Below are 22707 nucleotides of genomic sequence, written 5' to 3'. Positions count from 1 at the left end.
ACTTGAATGGTTGGAGACTGGAGGCAGCTAGGTGTGCACTGCAAGCGTGCAGACCACAGAGAATGGAGCCTCGATCAAATTGGTTTGTGGACAACAGAAACCAGGGAGTATTTATCAAAGCAACTTTGAAGGTAGAATTGACAGAGATGCGTGAGAAGGCGATGCAGAGTGTGAGTGAACCACCCCTCCTCCATGCAGGGCCTGTCGGCCAGTGCCTGTCCCTGCACGTATTTTCTTCAGACTCTCAGTGCAGAGAGCTGAGGGCCAAGGGAGGGAGGGAGGGAGTAAGGGAGGAGACGGCAGAGGGGGGCTGGATGGAGCTAGATTCAGAGGCACCAGGTAGATGCAGCCCCCTTCTCACTCACTTTCCCTACCCTGGGTATTTGGGGGCCAGTTTCTCTGGTTTGAAGATTAAGACCTGGCAGAGTGGAGGCAGGGAGGAGAAGGCAGAGACCTCACACCAGCCCTTTACCTTCTTCGTAGCACCCGTCTCATTCCATTGAAAGGTTTGGCTGTGGAGAAAGAGAAACTTACAGGCTCAAATGAGGTTTAGAGATTATCTGGGGGGGGTTTCAATTATTCATGTTGTAATAATAACTATCACTTGTAAAGGACTTCCTTCCTTAGCAGCGATGATGATGATTGAGAGCTGGCTATAATTGTACTTCCTGAGCCCATCCTTCCAAAAATGATCAAAGGAACGTGACATAGGTCCTAGGGCTATTGGGGTGATTTTGCTGTCTTTCGTCTTGCGTCCCCTTATCCCTCCCTCCTCTGCTCTGTCCTTTCCTCTCTTTTCATCTCCTCCTTCTTCTATTTGTCCTCCTGCCACCCTTCTCCCTTCTCCTTGCTGCTCCCCTCTCCTCTCCCATGTCCTGTCCTCCTGGGGTGGTGCTGGGAGCTGGCCAGCACTGGGCTTGAAACCCCAAGGAGAGAGCAGGCTGGCTGGGAGGGCTGAGAAGTGCTTCCTTGCAGACACACCTTTCTCTCAGCAATGGGTGTGTTTCTGAAAAAGGTTTGAATACACAAAATCCTACTTTAAATTCCATTTAGCTGAGCCCTCAGGTGAATTGTTTTTGAAAGTAGAAGCTCAAGACCTATTTATCTTCCTGTCAATCTGAACTTCATAATAACTGACTTTCTTACTTTCTTAATGCAAGTTATACCAGTACTGTCTTCTACACTCTAAAGGAATTTTATGAAGAAGTGTGCTAAACTACGGGCTCCCTAAGGGCAGGGAAGCATGACTTAATCTTATCTGTATCTCCTGGGCCCTACACCAGGCTGGTCATGAATAAAGAGGTGATGGAAAGGGTGTGACATTTATTGAAAAGGAACAAAAAGAAGAACTCCCTTTTCACCAGGAAAATAAAATATTGGACTAGGCAACTGAGAGGGGTCATGGGAACACTGCCCCTACCTCCTGTCCAGAGGCCAGCCCCAGGCGTCTCTCACAGCCCTTTCCCAAGTCCGTAGTGCTAAAATGCCAAGGACAAAGCCAGGAGAAAAGGACTTGATTAGCTTTTCATCAGGAAACAGTCCCACCAGGTCGTCAACCCAGGCCAGGAGACTTGAGAGGTGATGGTCCCACAAGAGACGGAAAAGTTTTTCCTTGACCCAGGGCTTTTTCACCCAGAGCCAAAGAGACCTAAACTCAAGGCCTAAATATAGCTAACAGCAAGCATTCTGAGGCTTGGAGACTTAAATTTTGCCAAATGTGTATTTGTTTTCCTCACACGAAGCCTATTTTTAATCAATTGCCAGCTCCTCCAGTCCATTTCCTGGAAAGGAGGCCAAGAAAAAAAAAAGTGGGAACAAAAACATCAGGCAGTCATTTGTACGGTGCTACGGAAACAGAGTTTCTACTGTCCCCTCGAACCCACAGACCTTTGACGTCAGGGGTGGTGAGGTTTTAATAGCAAACATAGATTATTCCATTTAGCCTTGTGCAGGAAGATGGCTTTCTCTAGGACACAGCTCCTCAGCTGCTGCCTTTCAGAGTGCTTCAGGCTTTCATCTCCTCACTCATCTTTGGAGAGGTCAAGTCAATATCACTGCCTTTCAGTGTGTAACCTAAAGGAAATGAAAGGAAATGGAGTGGTTTGTGAACTGCTTCAGCTGGTAATAAAATGAAAGAAGATAGCTTACTTCCATTCATTCCTTCCTTTGACAAACTTTTATTGAGCTCCTACTATGTGCCAGGGACTGTTCTAAAAGAATGGGTATCAATAAAACATAGTTTTGCCCTGAAGGGACTCAATTTTCCACGGGGTTGCAGGGAGGAGGACTTAACGGATACACAGAACACGTGCAGTGAGACAGAAGCGCACAGAAACTGCCCACTGCCACTGCCTGTCCACTGAGATTGCTGAGTGGTTCCAGGCCCCTATGGAAGAATGGAAGGATGCTTTCCTGCTTTATCCAAGATCTTCTACCTCCTACCTTGTTCAGTAGGATCTGAAACACAGACAGGTTATCTGCTTCTCCAGGCCCACCCAGCAAATTGAGAGCCAGGGGGTGAAAGCCCATATTGGGTAACCAGTCTCACGATCAATGCAATGGTCAGTCTTTACACTCAGTTACTCATTCACCGAGTATTTATTGACCCCCTTTAATGTTTCTACCACTGTGCTAGGCAGTGAGAGAGACACAAAGAAATGTAAGAGATGACCCCTGCCCTCAAGAGGTGACACTTTCGACAGAGACATCATGTCGGCCTTGGCCTTGGTTGTAGCTCCAGCACCCAACACAGTACTCAGCACTGAGTAGGCTCTTGATGCATACTGGATTAAATAAATAACTGGATTACTGACATATGCAAAGTGCCAACTAAGAGAAATAGACCATCTGAGGCTGTGGGAGTCCAGGGAAACAGCCAATTAATGGGCACTGGAGTCCTGGAGGAAGGCACTATTGAAGCGTTGAGAAGTGGTAGAGATTAGGACAGGCAAAGAACAGAAGAGAATACCTTCCATGTGGGGGAGAAAACCGTGCAAAGATTTGGAATAAGTGCCCAACATGGCCAATGTGGGGCTTCGGAGGACTCCAGCCTGGCTGGAATGTGGACTCCATCCTGGGGCTGGATTGTGGCAGACTGAGGAACTGGACACTCCCCTGAAGGTCCCAGGAAGCCGCGAAAGGGTTTTGATTAAATGACTGACACAGTTTAAAAAGCGTTTTAGAAAGAGTAATCAGGCAGCGGCAGGGTCTGGCAGGAGGGCCTCGGAGTCATGAGGTGTGAGGTGGGAGCGGTGGGAATGCAAAAGATGCAATTTCAGTGGAAGCTCTGCTCAGAGACAGAACCAAATGGAATCATGAATCTCAAACAGAAACAAACCACATTAATTTGCTAAACCCTGAGCCATATCTAAGAAGTAACTTTCTTCAGCTTTATGGTTCAGTTAAAAAAAAATTTTCAATAGCTGCTGAACCCACTCAACCTGAAACCAAACATATATTCTCTAAAATGATTGGATATTTTAAAGCAAACTACTAACCTATATCCATATTGTGGTCTATGGCTTTAAAGCCTTAGGTACCTTTAAGAACTGGGTTCAAAGGTTTGAATTGTGTTGCCAGAGGCTGGCTCTTAGAAGGGACAAAATGTAGCTACATGTTTTGGTGGGGGCTCTTATTATGTGCTGAAGTACCACTTTTATGCCTGCACTCATTAAATCCTCTGGGCTCAGAGAGGTTAAGAAAGTTGCTCGAGGTCACACAGTGCATAAATGACAGAGCCAGGATTCGAATGCAGTCTGACTCCAGAGTCTGCTATATGGCCTACTGCCTGCCTATATATAGTACTAGCCCACCCTTGGTGTTTTAGGAGGTAGGCAAAGATAATTTGGAGGTCCTCAGAAGCTGACTCCCAAGCCACTAAGGTGTGTCCCTACAGTCCCACACTCATCCTTATATACAGGCCTGCCCTTTTCGGCAGATAGTCCTTGTACAGCTGTGCCATTTTGGGCAGTTAGTAATCTGTGTATCCTTCCTTCCCCATCCCTGGGGCCTAGTATAGTGCTGACTAATAAGAGACCCTCACTGTATGCTTATGGATGGGCTTTTCAGATATGCTCTTGAAAATATGGAAATCCAATTCAAATTCTGATGAGTTGAAATGCCCTTAAAATTCCACTATGGAAGCTTATTACTGAAAACAGTGGGTCTCAAACATTGGCAAACCTGTTAACACAGACTCCTGAGCCCCATCCCCAAAGATTCCGCCAGGTTCAGTAGGATTGAGGTTGGGCCTAGGAATCTGCATGCTTAACCATCTCTTTCTCAAAGACATAAGCACACAGACACACAGAGACACCCACAGGCACACACAAATAACACACTGACACACACAGGTAGGCACACATAGGAGCAAGCACAGATGATTCTGATGCAGTCTGTCCTGTAACCACAAGAATCCAGAGATAAATTCATCTGTAAAGTTTACAGATCTTTTGTCACATGAATAACTCCCCTTTATTCATTTTGGAGATTAACCTTTGATTTTTTTTTTCTTTCTCATTTTTGGTGTTCTTATAGCAGGGGAGTCACATGTAATAACCATCCTGATGCCAGGGCGTGTGGTATGACTTTAAGAACTACAATGTTTTAGATTCATTATCAATTCCAGTGGCCACGTTGTAAACTAATTTGCACCACCAATCCTATTGGATTAGGATACCACTCTCATAACCTCATTTAACCTTAATTATCTTCTAAGCACTCTATCTACAAATATAGTCACCTTGGGGGTTAGAACTTCAACATATGAATTTTGAGGGACACAATTCAGTCCATAGCAGGTAATGTGGCAGAGAGTGACTGGGCTGGCTGGCAGCAGTATGTCTTTGGACAAAGCAGTCAGGGAAGGCCTCCCCAAGGAGGTCATGTTCAGGTTTTGTGCAGCAATTCAGCTTTAGTTCTTTAGCAGGACACTTTTGTTTTAAGAGGGGAGACACTGAAGTCTTTGAAGCCTGAATTCAATCCCAGGTCTACCACTTATGACCTGGGCAAGTTCCTCAATCTCTTTGTATTCGCTTTCTTCATCTGTATAAATGGGAATGGTGATTGTCCCTACCTCATAGAATATTGTCAGGATTTGCAGCGCTGTGAGACAGAATTTTCCAGGATGATGGGAATGTTCTATAAGCTTCTTTATCTGGTGTGGTAACCTCTAGTCATATGTGGCTATCGAGCACTTTGAAATGTGTCTGGTGAGACTGATCAACTGAATTTTGAATTTTACTTACTTTTACTTTATTTAAATTTAAATAGCCACATGTGGCTAGTAGCTACCATATTGGACAGCACAGATTTAATGAATTCATACATGTAAAAATGCTTAGCACTGCACCTGGTGCATAGCAAGTGTTAAAAAATGCTATCTAGGATTAGTGTTAGTGATGGTTACAGGTGTTTCTCTGGCAGTTTTTTTTTTATAAACAGCAGTCATACTTTGATTTATTATAGTGTCTTGCTCCTCAAGTGCATGACTATGGTGTCCCTTATGATAGTTCCTCATCTGCCCACCTGTCTTTTTGCTGATCTGCATGGTAGCCCAATCCCTGGGTGGCAGGGGGTGGGGGCAGGGAGGAACAGTCTGCTCCCTGGGGACTAACTGGAGTGTGTTCCTCCCTGTCCAGCCGGGTGGAGATCACAGGTGGGTACTACGAATACATCGATGTCAGCAGTTGCCAGGACATCATCCACCTCTACCACCTGCTCTGGTCTGCCACCATCCTCAACATTGTCGGCCTGTTCCTGGGAATCATCACTGCTGCTGTCCTTGGAGGATTTAAGGACATGGTAAGGAAGGGACTTTCCATTTCACAGGGGCCCCTGTTGGGGATAGAGGGCAAGGCAAGGAGGTTGGGGGCAAATGGGGCCCATATTTTGAAGGAAGGAATCAAAAGCAATTGCTTCAAGGATACAGCTGCCTTCAAACATCTCAAGTTGAAGGATCCACGTTATGTCATCAGTCTGCAAACATTTCTTGTTAACGTGAATTACCTATGTTCTTGAGGCACATTCTGGGGGTGAGGTGGGAGGAAGGAGGAGTGTTCTCAGTTCCCCCATTCACACTGGTTATGTAAACATAGTCTTTCATACCTCCTAAAACTCCCTCATGCACACTTTTAGTAGGTATTGTTTTGGGGGTAGTTTTCCCCCTAACAGATTTTGGGAGAGATGGAAGGAAAGGTTACTCTAGGTACAGGTAAGATTAATGCTAGTCTCCCCTTCTCCAGGAATTTCATCCTGGAGTTTCTCCAGAAAGAGCATCTGGGCTATTTTCTTTTTGCATTTGAGGAGCCAGCCCTAGGCTAAGCTACTTGCCAGTTCTTGCTTTCAACTTCAGCCTCAACCTCAACCCTCATTCTCATCCCTCCCTTCCAAATCCTTTCCATATCTGTGTGTGCATCTGCAAAGGTAAACCAGGACTCAACACCCAGTAGGTATGTGCTCTGTAATAGTAGGCTCCTTCCTTCTTTTGCTTTAAAGCATTTCTTAGCATTTGTTTGCTTATTTGATAAACCTTGATCTCTAATTATGGAGACAATAGTTTTGAGCTATGGTTAGCAACCTGGCTGCAGATCAGAATCACCTGAGGGGCTAACAAACAAACAATAAACCAGATGCCTGGGCCCCTTCTCCAGAGATTCTGATTTAATTGGTCTAAAGTGAAGCCCAGGCATCAATTTTTTTTTAAATCCCCCAGGTGATTCTGATCTGCAGCCAGGGTTGAGTACCGCTGCTTTAAAGGAATGTCCCATGTGTATTTAGGGAATTATTTTGTGCCTTGAAAGGGGCTTTCCTTTGACCTCAGAAATGAGGCAGACAGCCTCTAGGCCGTTGGCTTTTTCTGTCGGGTTTTGGGGCCCCGGATCCGGAAACAGGAACTGAAAAGTCAGTTTGTAATTTGATCCTGGACTATCAAAAGGATGGGTGATGGGAAATGAAAGGTGGGGCAGACAAGGCAAAAGAACAACCTCTGTAGTTTGGGGCACCCTGTCTTCCAGCTGGCTGGAAGTACGCTTTCTCTCTTTTTCCCCCTCCCTCACTCATATACACATTTCTCATTCCTGCTCCCCTCCCCCACTCCAGAAAGCCCAAGCACTAAGGAGTAGTGGATGCATCAACATAGGTGGGGCCCTAAGAGAGAGAAGGATTTCCTGTAAGTTTGTGCCTGAGGGAGCTTTTAGGTCTCAGAGCTGCGGGAAAAGATGTTTCTGGGTTGGGGCTTCTTTGGAGAAAAGAATGTTCTTTGTTCTTGGAGACTTTCCCCAGAGGGCAGGTGAAAGTAGAGGCTTTGTGTAGAATCTCAACAGCTCTGGCTGGAAGAGAAGCTCCCTGGGTTGGTGAGTTGAGATGGGCCCCCAGGACGGGTGTTAAGAGTTCTCTAGGCCAGGTGGGTGGCTCACCCCTGTAATCCTAGCACTCTGGGAGGCTGAGGCGGGAGAATCTCTTGAACTCATGAGTTCGAGACCAGCCTGAGCAAGAGTGAGACCCCCCCATCTCTACTAAAAATAAAGAAAAAATTAGCTGGGGCAACTAAAAATAGAAAAAAAAAATTAGCCGGGCATGGTGGCACATGCCTGTTGTCCCAGTTTCTTGAGAGGTTGAGGCAGGAGGATCTCTTGAGCCCAGATCTCTTTGAGCTAGGCTGACACCCCTGCACACTAGCCCAGACAACAGAGCGAGAGTTTGTCTCGGAAAAAAAAAAAAGAGAGAGTTCTCTAAATTGTCCCTAGAGCTTTCAGGCTCAGGTGGCAGAGCTGGCTTCATGCACAAATGGAGCAGGTGGTGGCTACTTGGTAGAGACCTTTTGGGGTTCCTACAAGGCTTGCTCTCTCTCCAGTTTTACCCTACTGTGGATCATGGTGCTGAAACTTCCATCATTTTTGATTCCTCACTTTCCACTTTCAAAATACATGTATTAAACAAAGCAAAAGGCTAATATGCCACAGAGGTGTTAATACCTTGAGTTACTAAACTCTCAGCATGAAGGATTTGATGAGATCATTTTCTATGGTAACAGAAGGAATTGGGATTTGAAGGCAAAGGGCACCTGGGGAAGACAGAGAAGGTGGCTAGTTAGACATCTTTCATCAAGAAATCTCTGGAAGTTGGAAAGAAAGGAGGAATGGGAAGGTGGCATGCTAAGGAATACAGCCCTGCCAAGCTTTTAGCCTTAGCTTCAGATCTGTTTGTCGTCATTGTGCCCCTTTTTGTAAAAAAACATAAAATTAACCACTTCAGAATGTATAATTCAGTGGCATTTAGTATATTCACAATGTTGTGCAATCACCACCTCTGTCTAGTTCCAGAACTTTTTTCATAACCTGAAACCTGTACCAATTAAATAGTCACTCCCCCTTCTCCCTCCCCTGACCCACCACCAACCACTAATCTGCTTTCCGTGCGTATGGATTTGCCTATTCTGGATATTTCATGTAAATGGAATCATACAACATGTGAGCTTCTGTTCTGGCTCCTTTTACTTATAAGTTTTAAAGATCCATCTACCTTGTAGCATATATCAGTGCTTTGTTTCTTTTTATGGCTGAATAATATTCCACTGTATGGATACACCACTTTGTGTTTATCTTTTTATCCATTGATGTACATTTGGGTTATTTCCACCTTAGGGGCTATTGAGAATAGTGCTGCTGTGAACATTTGTATACAAGTATTTGTTTGACTACATGTTTCCAGTTCTTTTGGGTATATGTGTATGGGTGGAATTGCTGGGTCATATGGTAATGCTATGTTTAACTTTTTGAGAGACTGCCAGATTGTTTTCCACAGCAGCTGTGCCATGTTGCATTCCTGCTAGCAGTGTATGAAGGTTCCAATTTCTCCACATCCTCATCAACACTTTTTTAAAAAAAATTATAGCCATTCTGGTGGGTGCAGAATAGTATCTCCTTGTTTTTATTTGCATTTCCCTCATGACCATTGATTTTCTGCATCTTTTCTTATGCTTGTTGGCAATTTGTTTATCTTCTTTGGAGAAATATCTATTCAAGTTCTTCGCTCATCTTTTAAATCTGTTTTTCTTGTTGTTGTTGTTGAGTTATAAGAGTTCTTTATATATAGTGGATACTAGACCCTTATCAAATATGCGGTTTGCAAATATTTTCTCCCATTCTATGAGTAGTCTTTTCATTTTCTTGATAATATCCTTTGAAGCACTAAAGTTTTTAATTTTGATGAAGTCCAATTTATTTTTTCTTTTGTTGCTTGTACTTTTGGTGTTATATCTAAAAATCTATTGCCAAATTCAAAGTCATGAAGATTTTCCCCTATGATCCTCTTTTTTTAAATTTTTTTTATTTCAGCTTATTATGGGGGTACAAAACTTCGAGTTATATATATTGCCCATGCCCCCCCATCCTCCCAAGTCTGAGCTTCAAGCGTGTCCATTCCCCAGACAGTGCGCATCGCACTCATCATGTAGGTATAGACCCATCCCCTCCCCCCACCCCCACCTCTGTCTGATACCCAACTGGTGTTATTCCCAAATGTGCACTTAGGTGATGATATGATACCTTCTAAGAGTTTTGTAGTTTTAGCCCTTATGTTTAGGTCTTTGATCCATTTTTACTTAATTTTTTGTATTAAATAAAAGTCCAACTTAGTTCTTTTTCATGTAGATACCCAGTTTTCCCAGCACATTTTGTTGAAGAAACTGCTATTTCCCCCATTTTATGATCCCAGCACTCTTGTCAAAAATCTGCTAACCACAGATGTATAAGTTTACTTCTGGATTCTTAATTTCATTGTTATCTTTGATCTCCAGAGGAAAAAGGGGTTTGTTGATGGTCTGTCCTGATAGATGCAGTAATGACCCTTTATTCTCTATGAAGTGCTTTTGCATAATTACTTTCTTTCATCTTCACTATTACTACCTCATGCAGTAGGTGTTACTGTCCCTGTTTAAAAGGTGAGGAAACGGACCAAGAGGGGTCAAGTGACTCGCCCAGACCTAAATAGCAGAACTGGGACTAGAGGCCAGATTTGTCAGATGCCAGAGCCTTTGCTCTTTCTACTCCATCCCAGCTGCCCCTGACTAACATTTGGATAGCGCTCTCTGGATCTACAAGTGTTTCAACAGACATTACCTCCTTTGTTTAGTTGCTTTAATTAAAAAAATTAACAAAAGCAGGTTATTGCCAACTGTTGGGAGCTTATTTAACAGTAAGGAAGGAGAGCAAGGGAAGTACTGAGCATTACCAAATGCCAGCCTGGGAAGTCTATCAGGGACCAGTGGAGAAAAAGAAAGATGAAAGCAAAGATCAGGGGAGAAGATGTTTGAGTCACGAGATGAGAGAACACTAGTAGGGGTATAGATGGAGGCACGAAGGAGGAACCATTACTTAGCTCACTCTATTAAAATAAGAACGTGGTGTAGAAAGTCCTGGAACATCAGCCAGGTGAGCCTAAGTAAAATCGTTGGCCTAGGTCTAAATGTGGTTGGTAACTTGAGGTGTGCCTCCCCTCTGAGTAGAGTGCCCTGGGGTCTGTAGGGAGGCCCAGGGGTACTGGCTGATGGAAGCCATTTCCAGGGAGTGGCAACAAGAGCCAAGGGCTGTGAGCTGGTAGCCTTCAACAGAATTAGCTAGGAACCACCATTTCCAGAGTTGTGAGATCCTAAAAGGAAAAAGGATGACTTCATTCCCTGACCAGAGGTAGTTGGTGAAAAAGATCTATAAAAGAAATGTTTGACGAAGTGTTTGTTGACCAAAGAAAGATATGAGGATTTGAGATAAATCTTTAAAAAGTGAATATATCTTGCCATTTTCTCCTAATTGGTGTCTCTGGTTGAGAGTAAACTGGAGAGGAATAAAACTGGCATTCTTTCCCAAGTCCGCAATCATTGTCTCAGAATAGACTCAGTTTTGTCCAGGTAAAATTGCTTTCACCATTTCCTGTGCTACCTAGTAAGCTTTTGTTTTCCTAGGGCTCAGAATGCTACTGATCAATAATGAGGGTCTCAGCCTGAGCAAGAGTGAGACCCCGTCTCTACTAAAAATAGAAATAAATTATCTGGCCAACTAAAAATATATATACAAAAAATTAGCCGGGCATGGTGGCGCATGTCTGTAGTCCCAGCTACTTGGGAGGCTGAGGCAGTAAGTAGGATCGCTTAAGCCCAGGAGTTTGAGGTTGCTGTGAGCTAGGCTGACGCCACGGCACTCACTCTAGCCTGGGCAACAGAGTGAGACTCTGTTTCAAAAAAAAAATGAGGGTCTCACAACTTAAGCCCCAGAATTTTAACAGAAATACATACACACACTCCTATATGTGTGCACAAATAGAGACAGAGCCCACATTTATTGTAAAATCAGATTATAGGTTTAAAACACAACCAGACCATTATTTTGAGCCATCTCTTTTGCCCCATCCCTGCCCAACTCTTCACCCCCACTTCCTCTTTCTCTTTTGTTGTCCTGTCCATTTTTCCTACATCCTCTACCCTTTATTCTTTTCTTTTCAATGGTTTCCCTATGTTCATTCAATCTTCCTCTCATGTTTTTTTTTTCTATTTCTTTCCCTATAATAGCCAACTTCCTTTCAAATATCATCCTGGACCCCTTGCCTTGCTGAAGACATAAAAGTTTTTATAAGATATAGTTTACATCATTGCATGATTGTTTCTCCATAGTTAGGCTTAGTTGATTTAGATAGAAGAGCTGGTTTCATTTTGCAAGAGCTGGAGGATGTGTCTTTAATTGACAGAAGGCCAAGGGAACATGATTTCTGATACTTCCCCAGGAATGAAATTTCCTCTCAGAATTCTGGTAGAGAGGTAAGGGATTTTCTGAGTGTTCTTCCTCTGTAAAGCAAGCCAGCCCTTGGAATGGTCAAAATCACAGCCCTCTCCCACACATTACAGAGGCTGACAAACATTTCTCTGGTTGTCTGTGAGCTGCATTATAATGACTGAGGTTTGTAGCTCTTCAAACCTCCTAAAGATGTAAACAGTAACCCACTCCAAGGAAGAGAGCAGCAGAATTGTGTTGAAACTTGTTGTAACGGAGTTTCTCCTGCCAACACCCTAACATGGCTGCCTATGCCACTGCCAAAGCCTGCTTACACATTTTCATCACTTGAGAGGAAGCTTCTGCTCTCTGTTAATGTGGTGTAAATATGTGCCAGAAGGAAGACACATTAATTTTTCAGACAGCTCTCAATTATCCACACGAATGGAGGAGGAATCAATGACATGGAAGATAGAAAAACCATTTACCCCACGCCTTGACCCATGTGGTACAAAACACAGTCCTACTTGGAAACTAGTGAGCAGTGGGGACTACCTTTAGCAGTGCTTTGACCCTGCCTCCATCCTGGACAAGATTAGCTTTAACCCTTCAAGAGCTATACACACCAGCATGTTGTAAAAAGGATAGAAAATTATTTCTGCACTGTTTTGTTTGCAAAAAGAAAAAAAAGATCAATATACCCTGCTTGGTCTTTCATGGCTTCTGTGTACTGCTAGGATTTCATGTCTAGCCTGCAGGGCTGATGAGAAATGAATACTCTTCATGTCTGCAGGACAGCTCTACTTAGCAAGATTGAAATCTCCAAGAATCTTCACAACTTTTGCAAACTCTTCGTGATTGAACACACTGTGTCACAGCAAGAGCAGTAGCCTGTTTGGCCTTGCCTATTTGATATTTTGTATTTTGAGTCTTATTTTTTCTTTTTAATTCTTGTTTTTTTTAAAAAATCACATAAATAATTTCAACTTTTCTACAGGTTTAAATTTTTCAAATTAAAAAATTGGGGGAAAATGACACAATACATATTAGTTGTAAAAACTTTGGCAGATACAATATTAAATAGAAAGTTAAGAGTACCCATTACCTCCTAATACTACTACTACTCTCCCCAGAGATAACCACAATTAACAGTTTGCTATGAATCTTTCCAGGTTAATTTCTTTGCATTTACAAACATACATACATATATAATTGTTTGGGTCTTTTTTAAACATAAATTGGGATCATGCCATATTAATTTGATAGCCTTTTAAAAAATTAAAAATATATCCTGTACAATCATTGTTTATCAATAGCTGCATGGTATTCCATAGTATAGATGTACCAAGTTTATTTAACCATTCTCCTAGTGATGAATATTTAACGTTGTTTCTAATTTATGTTTTTATGCAGAATCCAACTCTCCCGGCACTGAACTGTTCTGTTGAAAACGTCCATCCAACTGTTTCTTACTATGCTCGTCCCCAAGTGGCATCCTACAATACCTACTATCATAGCCCTCCTCACCTGCCACCATATTCCGCTTATGACTTTCAGGTATGTTCTGAGAGAAAAAGAACTCTCTATTACCCTTGATCTCACCCATGCTGTCTTGTTGTCTCCTAAATTCAATTATAGAATCTTCCCATTCTATTCATGATATATATGAGGTAGGCAGGCTCTTTAGCAGCCTGTGGGTGCTAGCTTAAGGACTAAGTAGGCAGGCAATGATGGGAGAGATGGGGAGGGTGGGAACTGCTCAAGAGGAGAAAGAACAGAGAGATGGAAGAAAAAGGGAGAGGAGGTAGGATCAAGGTGTCCAAAATTGCCTTGAACTACACCAACAAGAAGGAAAGTTGGCTGGGAAATGGCAGCTCATTAGTATACCACCATGGACCGCTGTCCCACAGTGGCTTTCCTCTGCCATGGGGGGAGCCCTAACCCTGTTCCTTAGCATAAGGGCATGCTGAGCCATACCAGGGTTTGAATCAAACTTGTAATGAGGAAGGAGACCCTTCCTTTTTCTCCAGACTTCCTAACTAGGAATGCACAGAGAAAAATATTTTTTCTAACACCCTCTCCCCTTTTTTGCCCTATTACCACATATGTCAGACAGTGTGTTACCAAATTTGCACTTTCCCCTTTTCCTTTTGAGCTGAGACTTCAAGTGCAGAAAAACAGAACTGAAAAAAGCACTTAGCTAAAAGGAATTCGGTGTATGCAGAGTACTGAACTAGGCACTTTGGGAAAACAAATGAAATGGTCCTTAGGCAGGTACAGCGACTGTAAACCCTTGCCCACAAAGGAGTAGAGTTACACTAAAATCTAGTTAATTAAAAACTCAAGGACCAAAGGAAATACCTTTGAAGGAAGGGAAACTCATAATGAATTTGTTTCTATTGATCAAGAGCCCATGAATGCTCCAAGGGGATATAAAAGCATGACTGTTTAGGGGTGCTTCCAATTAACCAGCCAGTTTGACAATACAAAGCCCTTGGGCAACCATTAATTTCAGCTTCAGATTAGCAGAATAATTGAAACTTAAAAACCCTATTAAGTTGAATAAAGTGAAGTTGTATTTGGTTTACATACTATTTGGAGAGGTCTAGGGCCCTATGTGATAATAATACATATAATGTGAATATGGACTTGTTCATTGTTATAAAATACAGTACTAGCTCAAGGAGGCATCCATTAAATCTTGGAAAAAATAATGTTACAATTTGTTTTAAAGCCTATTGTATACACAGGTAGGCAACTCAGATAACTTGCTACCCAAATAGGTGGTATACACTGGAAAATGATATTTCGTTTTTATACTGAAGTAAATTACGTTGATTTTAGGAATTTACAGTTTATAATGAACCCTTTAAGTAGGGACAATAATATCCTTGGTGATGGTTGCCACAAACTCTAAGTTAGGGAACCCCTCTTTAGGATATGGAGCCATCTGTCTCTGTCAATCATTCCTCACTCGAACCCTACCCTAGGAATGAAAACGAGATTGATAATGCCAATGGTGACTCGGGCTGTTGCTTTCAGTTCAGTCAATGTTTACTATGTGTTCCCTTGTGCCAGGCACTGAGCTAGGAGCTGTAGATTTAGGGGTTGAATGAGACAGTCCTTCACTAAGAGATCAGTCTAGGGACTTGGGGATGGGAGGTCAGGGGACAGCAGTGGGGACAAAAAAGTAAATAGACTATTACCCAAAATGCTATGGAAACAGGATACCTAAGCTAGACAAGGGCTCCAGATTCAGCCACCTAGTCCGAATCTACACCGTGGGCTTATAGTAGGGACTTTAAGGATTGTAGAAGCCTCTACTTTTTAATAACAGCTACTATTCATTGAGCACTTATTAGGTACTAAGCATTGTGCTAAGTGCTTTACATATACTATCATTCAGTCATTTACCCTTTTGAGAGTACTCTTGTCATTGCCATTTTTAAGATGAGATGACTGAATCATGGAGAGGTTAAGTGATTTCCCCAAAGTCACAGAGATGATAAGTAGAAGAGCAAGGTTTTATATCCAGTGCTGTCTGATTTTAGAGATTGATTTGAGGGATTCTTCAGAGAAGCTATGAATCTGAGTGCAGTATGTATTTTTCCCAGTTAATTTTGGGATATTTATACTTTCTACTGGTTTAAATTATGGGCTTCCTAATCACAGATCTCAGAAAGGGTCTCTTTACTCTCTCATTAAATTATTAAATCAATCTCCTCTTCACAGATTCCCTTCCTTCATGCATTCCCCAATTCAGGGGCTCCTTGGTTACCTCTTATCCACTTCCCAGTTCTTTCCCTAGGCTCAAGCTGTCTTTTGTATGTCTTGTTTAGAGACTTTATAGTTACATGACACAGATCTTGAGGAGTATGTTTTTAAGTGATTTCTCGCTTGAACTTAAATGATGTTTTGTTGTTTTTAGAGATGGGGTCTCATACTGTCACCCAGGCTAGAGTACAGTGGCCTGATCATAGCTCACTGCATCCTCAAATTCCTGGGTTCAAGCAATCCTTCTGCCTCAGCCTCCCAAGTAGCTACAACTACAGGCGTGTACCACCACACCCAGTTAATTTTAAAATTTTTTTTTAGAGATGGGGTCTTGCTGTGATGTCCAGGCTGTTCTCGAATTCCTGGCCTCAAATGATTCTCCCACCTCAGCCTCCCAAAGTACTGAGATTATAGGCATGAGCCACCGTACCTGGCTAAATGGTGTTTTGTTTTAGCATTTCAGTTGAGCTTTTTATTTTTTGTTCCCCAAGTTCTAGTCCCTTCTAGTTTCATAGGAGAAAATGCCAGTCTTTACCCAAGAAAGCTAAGAGGCCAGGGAACATCTGCTTGTGTTCCCAGATAAATAAAAAGCAATCAACGAACACACACCCACTCTGACAATAAAACCACCAGAATCACAAACCTGCCCCAAAATCGCCAGAGCTCCCTCATGCTTTTCTGATTGTAAAATGACCTAAGTTACAGCCAGAAAATTGACCTTTCTAGACTTTCTTCTGAACAACTTCCCCATTTTGGTTATTTCTAAATAAGACTATTTCTGTGACTTTGGATTTGATGATTTTTGTTTCCTTTTGACCCTGAGGCTAATAGAAGGATGAGGAAAAAAACTTATAGGGTTTGTTTTAACCCTTAAAAGTCAGGCCCTTATGGGGTGGCTGTCCAGTTAGGAAGCTTGGGAAACATTTCTTGTGGTCAGACATGAGTGAAGACTTGGGTCTGATCAGCTGGCCCTGAGGAAGTTTTGAGTGCTGAGCTTGGAGAAATAGGACTCTTTCAAGCATTGGACTCCAGGATGTCCTTGCTTAACTCCAAAGCAGGAAGGATATAAGCTGAAACTACTTGTGTCGCCAACACTCACTTCTCTTGCCCTTTGCACTCATTTCCCCACTATCCCTTCGGCCTCAGCCAAGTAATCCAAAATCTGTAGGGTATAAAGCATCGGTTTTTACTTCTGCCGGGAAATTAAACCCAGTGTAGCTTTTTATAAATCACTTAAGGTTCCCAGCCATACTCCCCAGTCTGGCATCCTGGGCCAATCCTCCTACTTCATACTAACCACGGACTGATCCCTTTCCTGTCCATTTGGTGAACTGCCGAATCTAAGCTTAAAAGTCTCAACCTATGCAAAATACAAATGCCTCTGTTTGTATTCTTTATTAAGTCACTAGGTTTCACCTTAGCCACTAAAAATGACTCATTACAAATTAGGACCATTTAATAAAAGGATTGCTATAATCCTGGGGGAGGCAGTTTATGGCACAAGTTGCTGAGAGCCTTAGAAGGCTGTTGCTGCTGTCACTCAACTTTTTTTTCCCCCTCTCCTGCCAAGTCTTTCCTTAGGTCCTGCCTTCCTTTTTCTTCCTCTTCTTTTTATCTACTCTTCTCTCCGTCTCCCCAGCCTTTGCTTTCTGGGGCAGAACAGAGGGGGGATTTCAAAGAACCAACAGATCCTGAATTTTACCCTTGGGACACAGTATCTGCAACCAATAATTATCACCAGCCAGTTCTAGGGCTCTTATTGGAGTCACTGTCTCACAATGCTCCTGAAGACAGAAGCATGCCCTGACAGAAATGCACATTGATCTTGAGGAGTGTGGGTCAACCATCAGGCAGGGAAGAGGCAGGCCAAGGCGGGAGGGGAGAGCTGTCTGTGTTCCTGAAAGGGTGGTGCTCCTTTTTGAGCAGCATCAGCCCATCGGCCACCCCAGCCTCTAAGAAGCAGCTTAGGAAGCCGGAGCTGACTAGGCCCAGCAGTAGGCTATTGAGATGCTCTTCATGCTTTGTGGTGTGCAAGGACTGAAAGCTCTGTTCTCCTGAGCCGCCCATGGCATTAGAAAAGTCAGACTCTCAGGCAGGAACCAAAATATACCAGGCCAGCTCAGCTCCCCAGCTGCAACAAAGCCAAATCTTTCTCAAGGTGCCTGCCTGTTGCTAGGAAACCACGCACTAGTACTTTGGGCCTTTCCCTGCTGCCACCAACCCAAAGGGTGTGTGGACTGCAGCCAGTTAGCTCCCGAGCTCTGCCAGGAACCCTTCAATTTTGTCCTTAAGACTTCCAGCATCCTCAAAGGGAAGTGAGAATCATCCCACCGCCTTCCCCCTAGACTTTCCAAACACAAAACTGAGAAGTGAAAACCCGAGGGCCGTTGTACCACCCGCTTTTATTATCAAAGTGTACAACTGCCACCCACGCAGCTGCTGCCCACAGAATCCTTTTAATGCCTCTCAGGACAGAACTGCCTTGAGCTGTACTGCAGGGAACTTGCCCCTCCCTCTGTGGCTGGGAACACCTAAAACTGGCCTGTTGCCTGTCACCATCCCTGTAGTGGGATTTAGAGAGGCAGAGTGCCACATGCCCGGGCACAGAGATTCTTGGCCCTGGTGGGTTTTTGCTCTCTTCTCTGGTTAAGAGGAGGGAGTTCTTAGTTGAGGAAAGTAACAAAATAGGAAGGAGAGAAAGGAGGAAGGGAGAGTTCGGGAGTGTAAATCGGAAAATTAGGACATTATTGTACTGATATTTTAGCAAAGGGTATCTTCATGGAAGGAGGAGAAAAATTGAGTTTTTAGGAAGGACTCTAGATTGCACTGAGTCCACTGCCTCAAGTTGTTTTGCCTTTAGTGGCTCTCTAGGTTCTATAACTCTGTCATTCCATCACTCAGAGTGAAATGATGGATGGGATGGGACAGGAGGGTGATGATGGCAGCTATTTCAGAGTCTCAAGCAAGACCTAGAAACTTGGACATCCCTTTCCCACGAGTGCACAGGTCAGGACTGGAGCTAACAAGAATCAGCCAACTGGTCTCAGGCTCCAGAAACCTCATGTCAAGGCTGACTCTAGATTGCTACAGCCCTGGGAAGGTGACACGATCTACTTGAACTCTGGCTAGCTGAACAAAGTAAAGGTGTGACCTCTCCACTGCCCTCCCTCCAAATGGCACTTGAACTCTTGAGAACTTTTGGCATGTTATTTTAAATATGTATACCAGCTCCTCCTTAGAGCCAAGATGCAACAGAATAATTGCAGTTCCCCCGCCCTGTTGGTTGGCTTATGTTTGCTCTTCCTGACAGCCTAAGACTGGCCTCCTGCCTCTCACCATCCCTGCAGTACCCTCTAGCCTTCAGGCCTCGCCTGAGCCCTGCTCCATCACTGGAGCGAGGCAACAATATTCACACCTGAACTTGTATTCACTCTTTCAAGATTTATTGAGCACATACTGCTTGTCAAGTGCTGTTCTGAGCTCTGGGAGATACATCAATGAACAGGCCAATTCTCCTTGAGCAGGGAAGTCACGAGGGCCAAGGGTATACATGGGCCAGGGGAAGAGAGGAACAAATGACTCTTAACAGATGCCAATTCACTGGGCATTTTTTACTTTTTATTTATTTATTTTATTTTAGAAACAGGGTCTCACTATGTCACCCAGGCTAGAGTGCAATGGCACGATCATAGCTCAATGTAACCTAGAACTCCAGGGCTCAAGTGATCCTCCTGCCTCAGCCTCCTGAGTAGCCACGATCATAGCTCAATGTAACCTAGAACTCCAGGGCTCAAGTGATCCTCCTGCCTCAGCCTCCTGAGTAGCTGGGACTACAGGCATGCGCCACCATAGCTGACTAATTTTTAACGTTTTTTTGTAGAGATGGGGTCTCACTATGTTGTTCAGGCTGGTCTCAAACTGCTGGCCTCAGGTGATCCTCCCGCCTTGGCCTCCCAAAGTGCTGGGATTAGAGGAGTGAGCTACCATGCCCAGCTGGGTGTTTTTTTAAATCCACATCTGTTCCTTTCCCGAAGACTACTAAACAACAGAAAGTAAAATTGAATCTGCAGTGTCTGCAACCTGACATATTGCTCCTCATTCTTACCCGTTGGTATTCTCACCTCCATGCCTTTGTTACTCTTTGCTCTTCAACCTACCCTGCACTTGCAGGTGATGGAGCAGCAGTTAAGGTGGAATAGAAAATGTTGGACTTGGAGCCAGAAGACCCCAGATCTAAGCAAACCTCTCTGACCTTAGTTTTTTGTCTGTGAGATGGGCTCCTGGCCACTGTACTATCTCCCTGTGATATATTCTTTTAGCAAAGACTATCCTAGGGATTAACGGCTTAACCTCATTCAAATGTTCTTAAGATCCAAACTACTTTTTGAAGACTAGTTGGGGTGCTATTGCCATAGCTCAAGGGTATTGAAGGCTTGAGTTATAAAAATAGAAAAGGGAGTGGTGGATTCAAGAGACAACACAGAGGTAGAAGCAACAGATTCGGTAACTGCCTGGATTCAGGCTTCAAGGGGAGGGGGAGGAGGATTCCAAGATGTCTCTGCACGAGTCTTGCTGCCTGGGTGACTGAGAGAACATGGGACCACCTGGCCCATGCTCCTTTGTGAGGTTTAGAAGCTCTCTGTTGTTCCAAACAGAAACAAACTTGTCTATATCCAATTTTAAATAGTAATGACTGTTCAGGGACTTGCAAACTCACCGCCTACACTCACGTGTTTGTTTTGTTGTTTTTTATCACACAGCACTCCACTGTCTTTCCATCCTCCCCTCCCTCTGGACTTTCTGATGAGCCTCAGTCTGCCTCTCCCTCACCCAGCTACATGTGGTCCTCGAGTGCACCGCCCCGTTACTCTCCACCCTACTATCCGCCTTTCGAAAAGCCACCACCTTACAGTCCCTAAAGAGGAATGCCTGCTGGCTATTGAGATTATTGTGGCTTTTGTATTTCTGCTGTAGTGGGAGTGTGTGGGGTATGAAATTTAAAGTGTGACTCTTATGCATAAAGTTTTACGATGGCCTGCCAAGCTAGGGAAAGATAGGGATGAAGCTTACTTGTTACCAGTGCAAAGCAAGGGTGGATAGGCCAAACCGAGCACTTCCAAGAAGGACAGCTCACTCTCTCTAAGCAAGGCTGGGGAGACAGCCCAGCAAGAAGCTTGCGTGTTTGGACCTGCATTACCCTAGGCTCCACCTCTGTATTCAGCAGAAGCGTGGTTGCCATCTGTTTCACTTTATGTAAAGGAGTGCTGTCGTCAGGCCATTGGCAGTTTGCCACCCTAAGCACCTCGGTTGAAGCACCTGGTTTATAGGCCCTATCTTTCCCTACCGCTGAAGTCAGTCCCTAAGAAAAATGTCCTAGCTAATGGGGTTACACAATAGTTCTAATACAGAGAATTCTGGCTAAGATTTTGTTTGCCTACGTCTGGATGTTGAAAAAAGCTGCCCATCTCTCTTACTCCTTTCTTCTCTGTGAGTATCGTAAAAGTGGCTGTTGTGATCATTCAGCTCAACTTTTGTTATTGGTACCTCCTAAAGGGAAAAGTGCAATATTCGTGCATCTTTAGTGGGGGACACAATTGATTGTTCCGGAAAGCACTGAAATATAGAACGACATGAGATGTTTAAGTAGATCTCAGTAATACAGCTGATAACTTAGGAGATGGTGTACATGTTGTGCTATTACAAAATATATTTGCTACAGGAGATAAAAATCTTATGGTTGAAATTCACAGTTTAAAACTGTTAGATTAGGTTCTGGGGTCGTGATATGAGCTGTTACTAATCTTTGTGACTATTTAATCTTCAAATATTGTGCTTCAACCCCAGCAAACCGCACGTATCCTGCACCCTACCCCAAAAGAATCATCTGTATTTTAATGCCACTGCTCTTACTGGCCCTTTTTTTCTGTTGAGACCAATCATGACAGCATTCAATTCAAGATTATGAAAGTGTTACAATGTCGCTTCAAGTCTGCAAAACCTCATATGTAGCCAACTTGACAAATACTTAAGTGTTACGGTAGATTTAAAATCCATCTGGCACATTGTGGTAGGTATTTGTATAGTTGTTTTAATTATAGCTTTAAACCATCAACCTGATGAGTTTAAAACACTTTTGCACCCTTCACTTCAGAATGAACACTTTCGTTGTGATCTGATGTTAACTTGAGAATTGATTTAAAGGAAGATTGATAATCCTATACTTATATAAAAATACAGGGGCTACAGGAGGGTTCCTAATTAGACAGTTCTGCAAACACAGAACACATACCGGATAATTTTCCAGCCAATTTCGCTACCTCCCAACTTGATGGATTAGAGGTAGCAGACAAATGCTGGTGCTCCCATCTACCTTGTAGACACCCAGCCATCAAGAATCAAGGCATAACATGTGCACTCACTTATTGCTCACAGTAAATGTTTCAAAAATATTCAGTTTAATTTTCAGCATCATGGATGTTGTCTTATCCAGATTTCAAATCTGAAAAACTCTCTAATCCTTTTGCGTTATACAAAATTACTATGATTTTTTTACAGTTCTAAGCATATTAAAATTTTATTGGATTTCAAAAAGGGACTAATAACCAATTGACTTACTATACAAATATCAGCGTGTAATACTCAATGAATTTTTTTGCCATTTATACTTTATCTTTTGCTTTAGTGAATGTGCATATTTAATTTTTTAAAGGCACCATTACACAGTATATCCTACATTTATCACATTTCTTAAAGGGTTAAGATTCTATGACTCATTTCTATGTATTTTTCTTTACAAAATAACTTGAAACAGTATAGATTTTGTAACACTTAATTTGAGCAGCTTTTTTTTATTACATTGAATTATATAAAGTGCATGTTCCCTTAGAAAAATTAATATTTGCTGCTTTACTCTTTTGCAAAACATTTGCTGTAACGAAGGAGTTTGTATTTCCAACATATATCTTGACTGCATTTTGTAATATTTACTGCTTTATTCCTAATTCTGCTTTAAAGTATTGAACTGGGCATGAAACATTAAAATATTAACCCAGAACCTGTATAAACTGGATATTGCTTAAAATCTGTATCACTGCCATGTTGGAAACCCAGACTGCTTTTGTGATGTTTCAAATTAATAAAACCATCCTCCCTCCTTACCCACTTGTGTCCTCAA

The 22707-nt window shown here is 42.9% G+C and overlaps 1 protein-coding gene across 1 annotated transcript in view; it reads left to right on the top strand.

Annotated features, from left to right (window-relative positions):
- TMEM255A (transmembrane protein 255A) overlaps positions 1 to 22690 on the top strand; it is a 49535-nt gene extending 26845 nt beyond the window's left edge. The window contains exons 7-9 of the mRNA XM_045538755.1: positions 5640 to 5802; positions 13173 to 13316; positions 20294 to 22690. Of these exons, the coding sequence (XP_045394711.1) occupies positions 5640 to 5802; positions 13173 to 13316; positions 20294 to 20452 (466 nt within the window). The 3' untranslated portion in view covers positions 20453 to 22690. The remainder of the gene's footprint in view (positions 1 to 5639; positions 5803 to 13172; positions 13317 to 20293) is intronic.
- Positions 22691 to 22707: the final 17 nt, after the last annotated feature.

The sequence above is a fragment of the Lemur catta genome, chromosome X (genome assembly GCF_020740605.2).
Source record: "Lemur catta isolate mLemCat1 chromosome X, mLemCat1.pri, whole genome shotgun sequence".
Taxonomy (NCBI): Eukaryota; Metazoa; Chordata; class Mammalia; order Primates; family Lemuridae; genus Lemur; species Lemur catta.
This window is presented reverse-complemented; position numbering and strand designations above follow the sequence as displayed.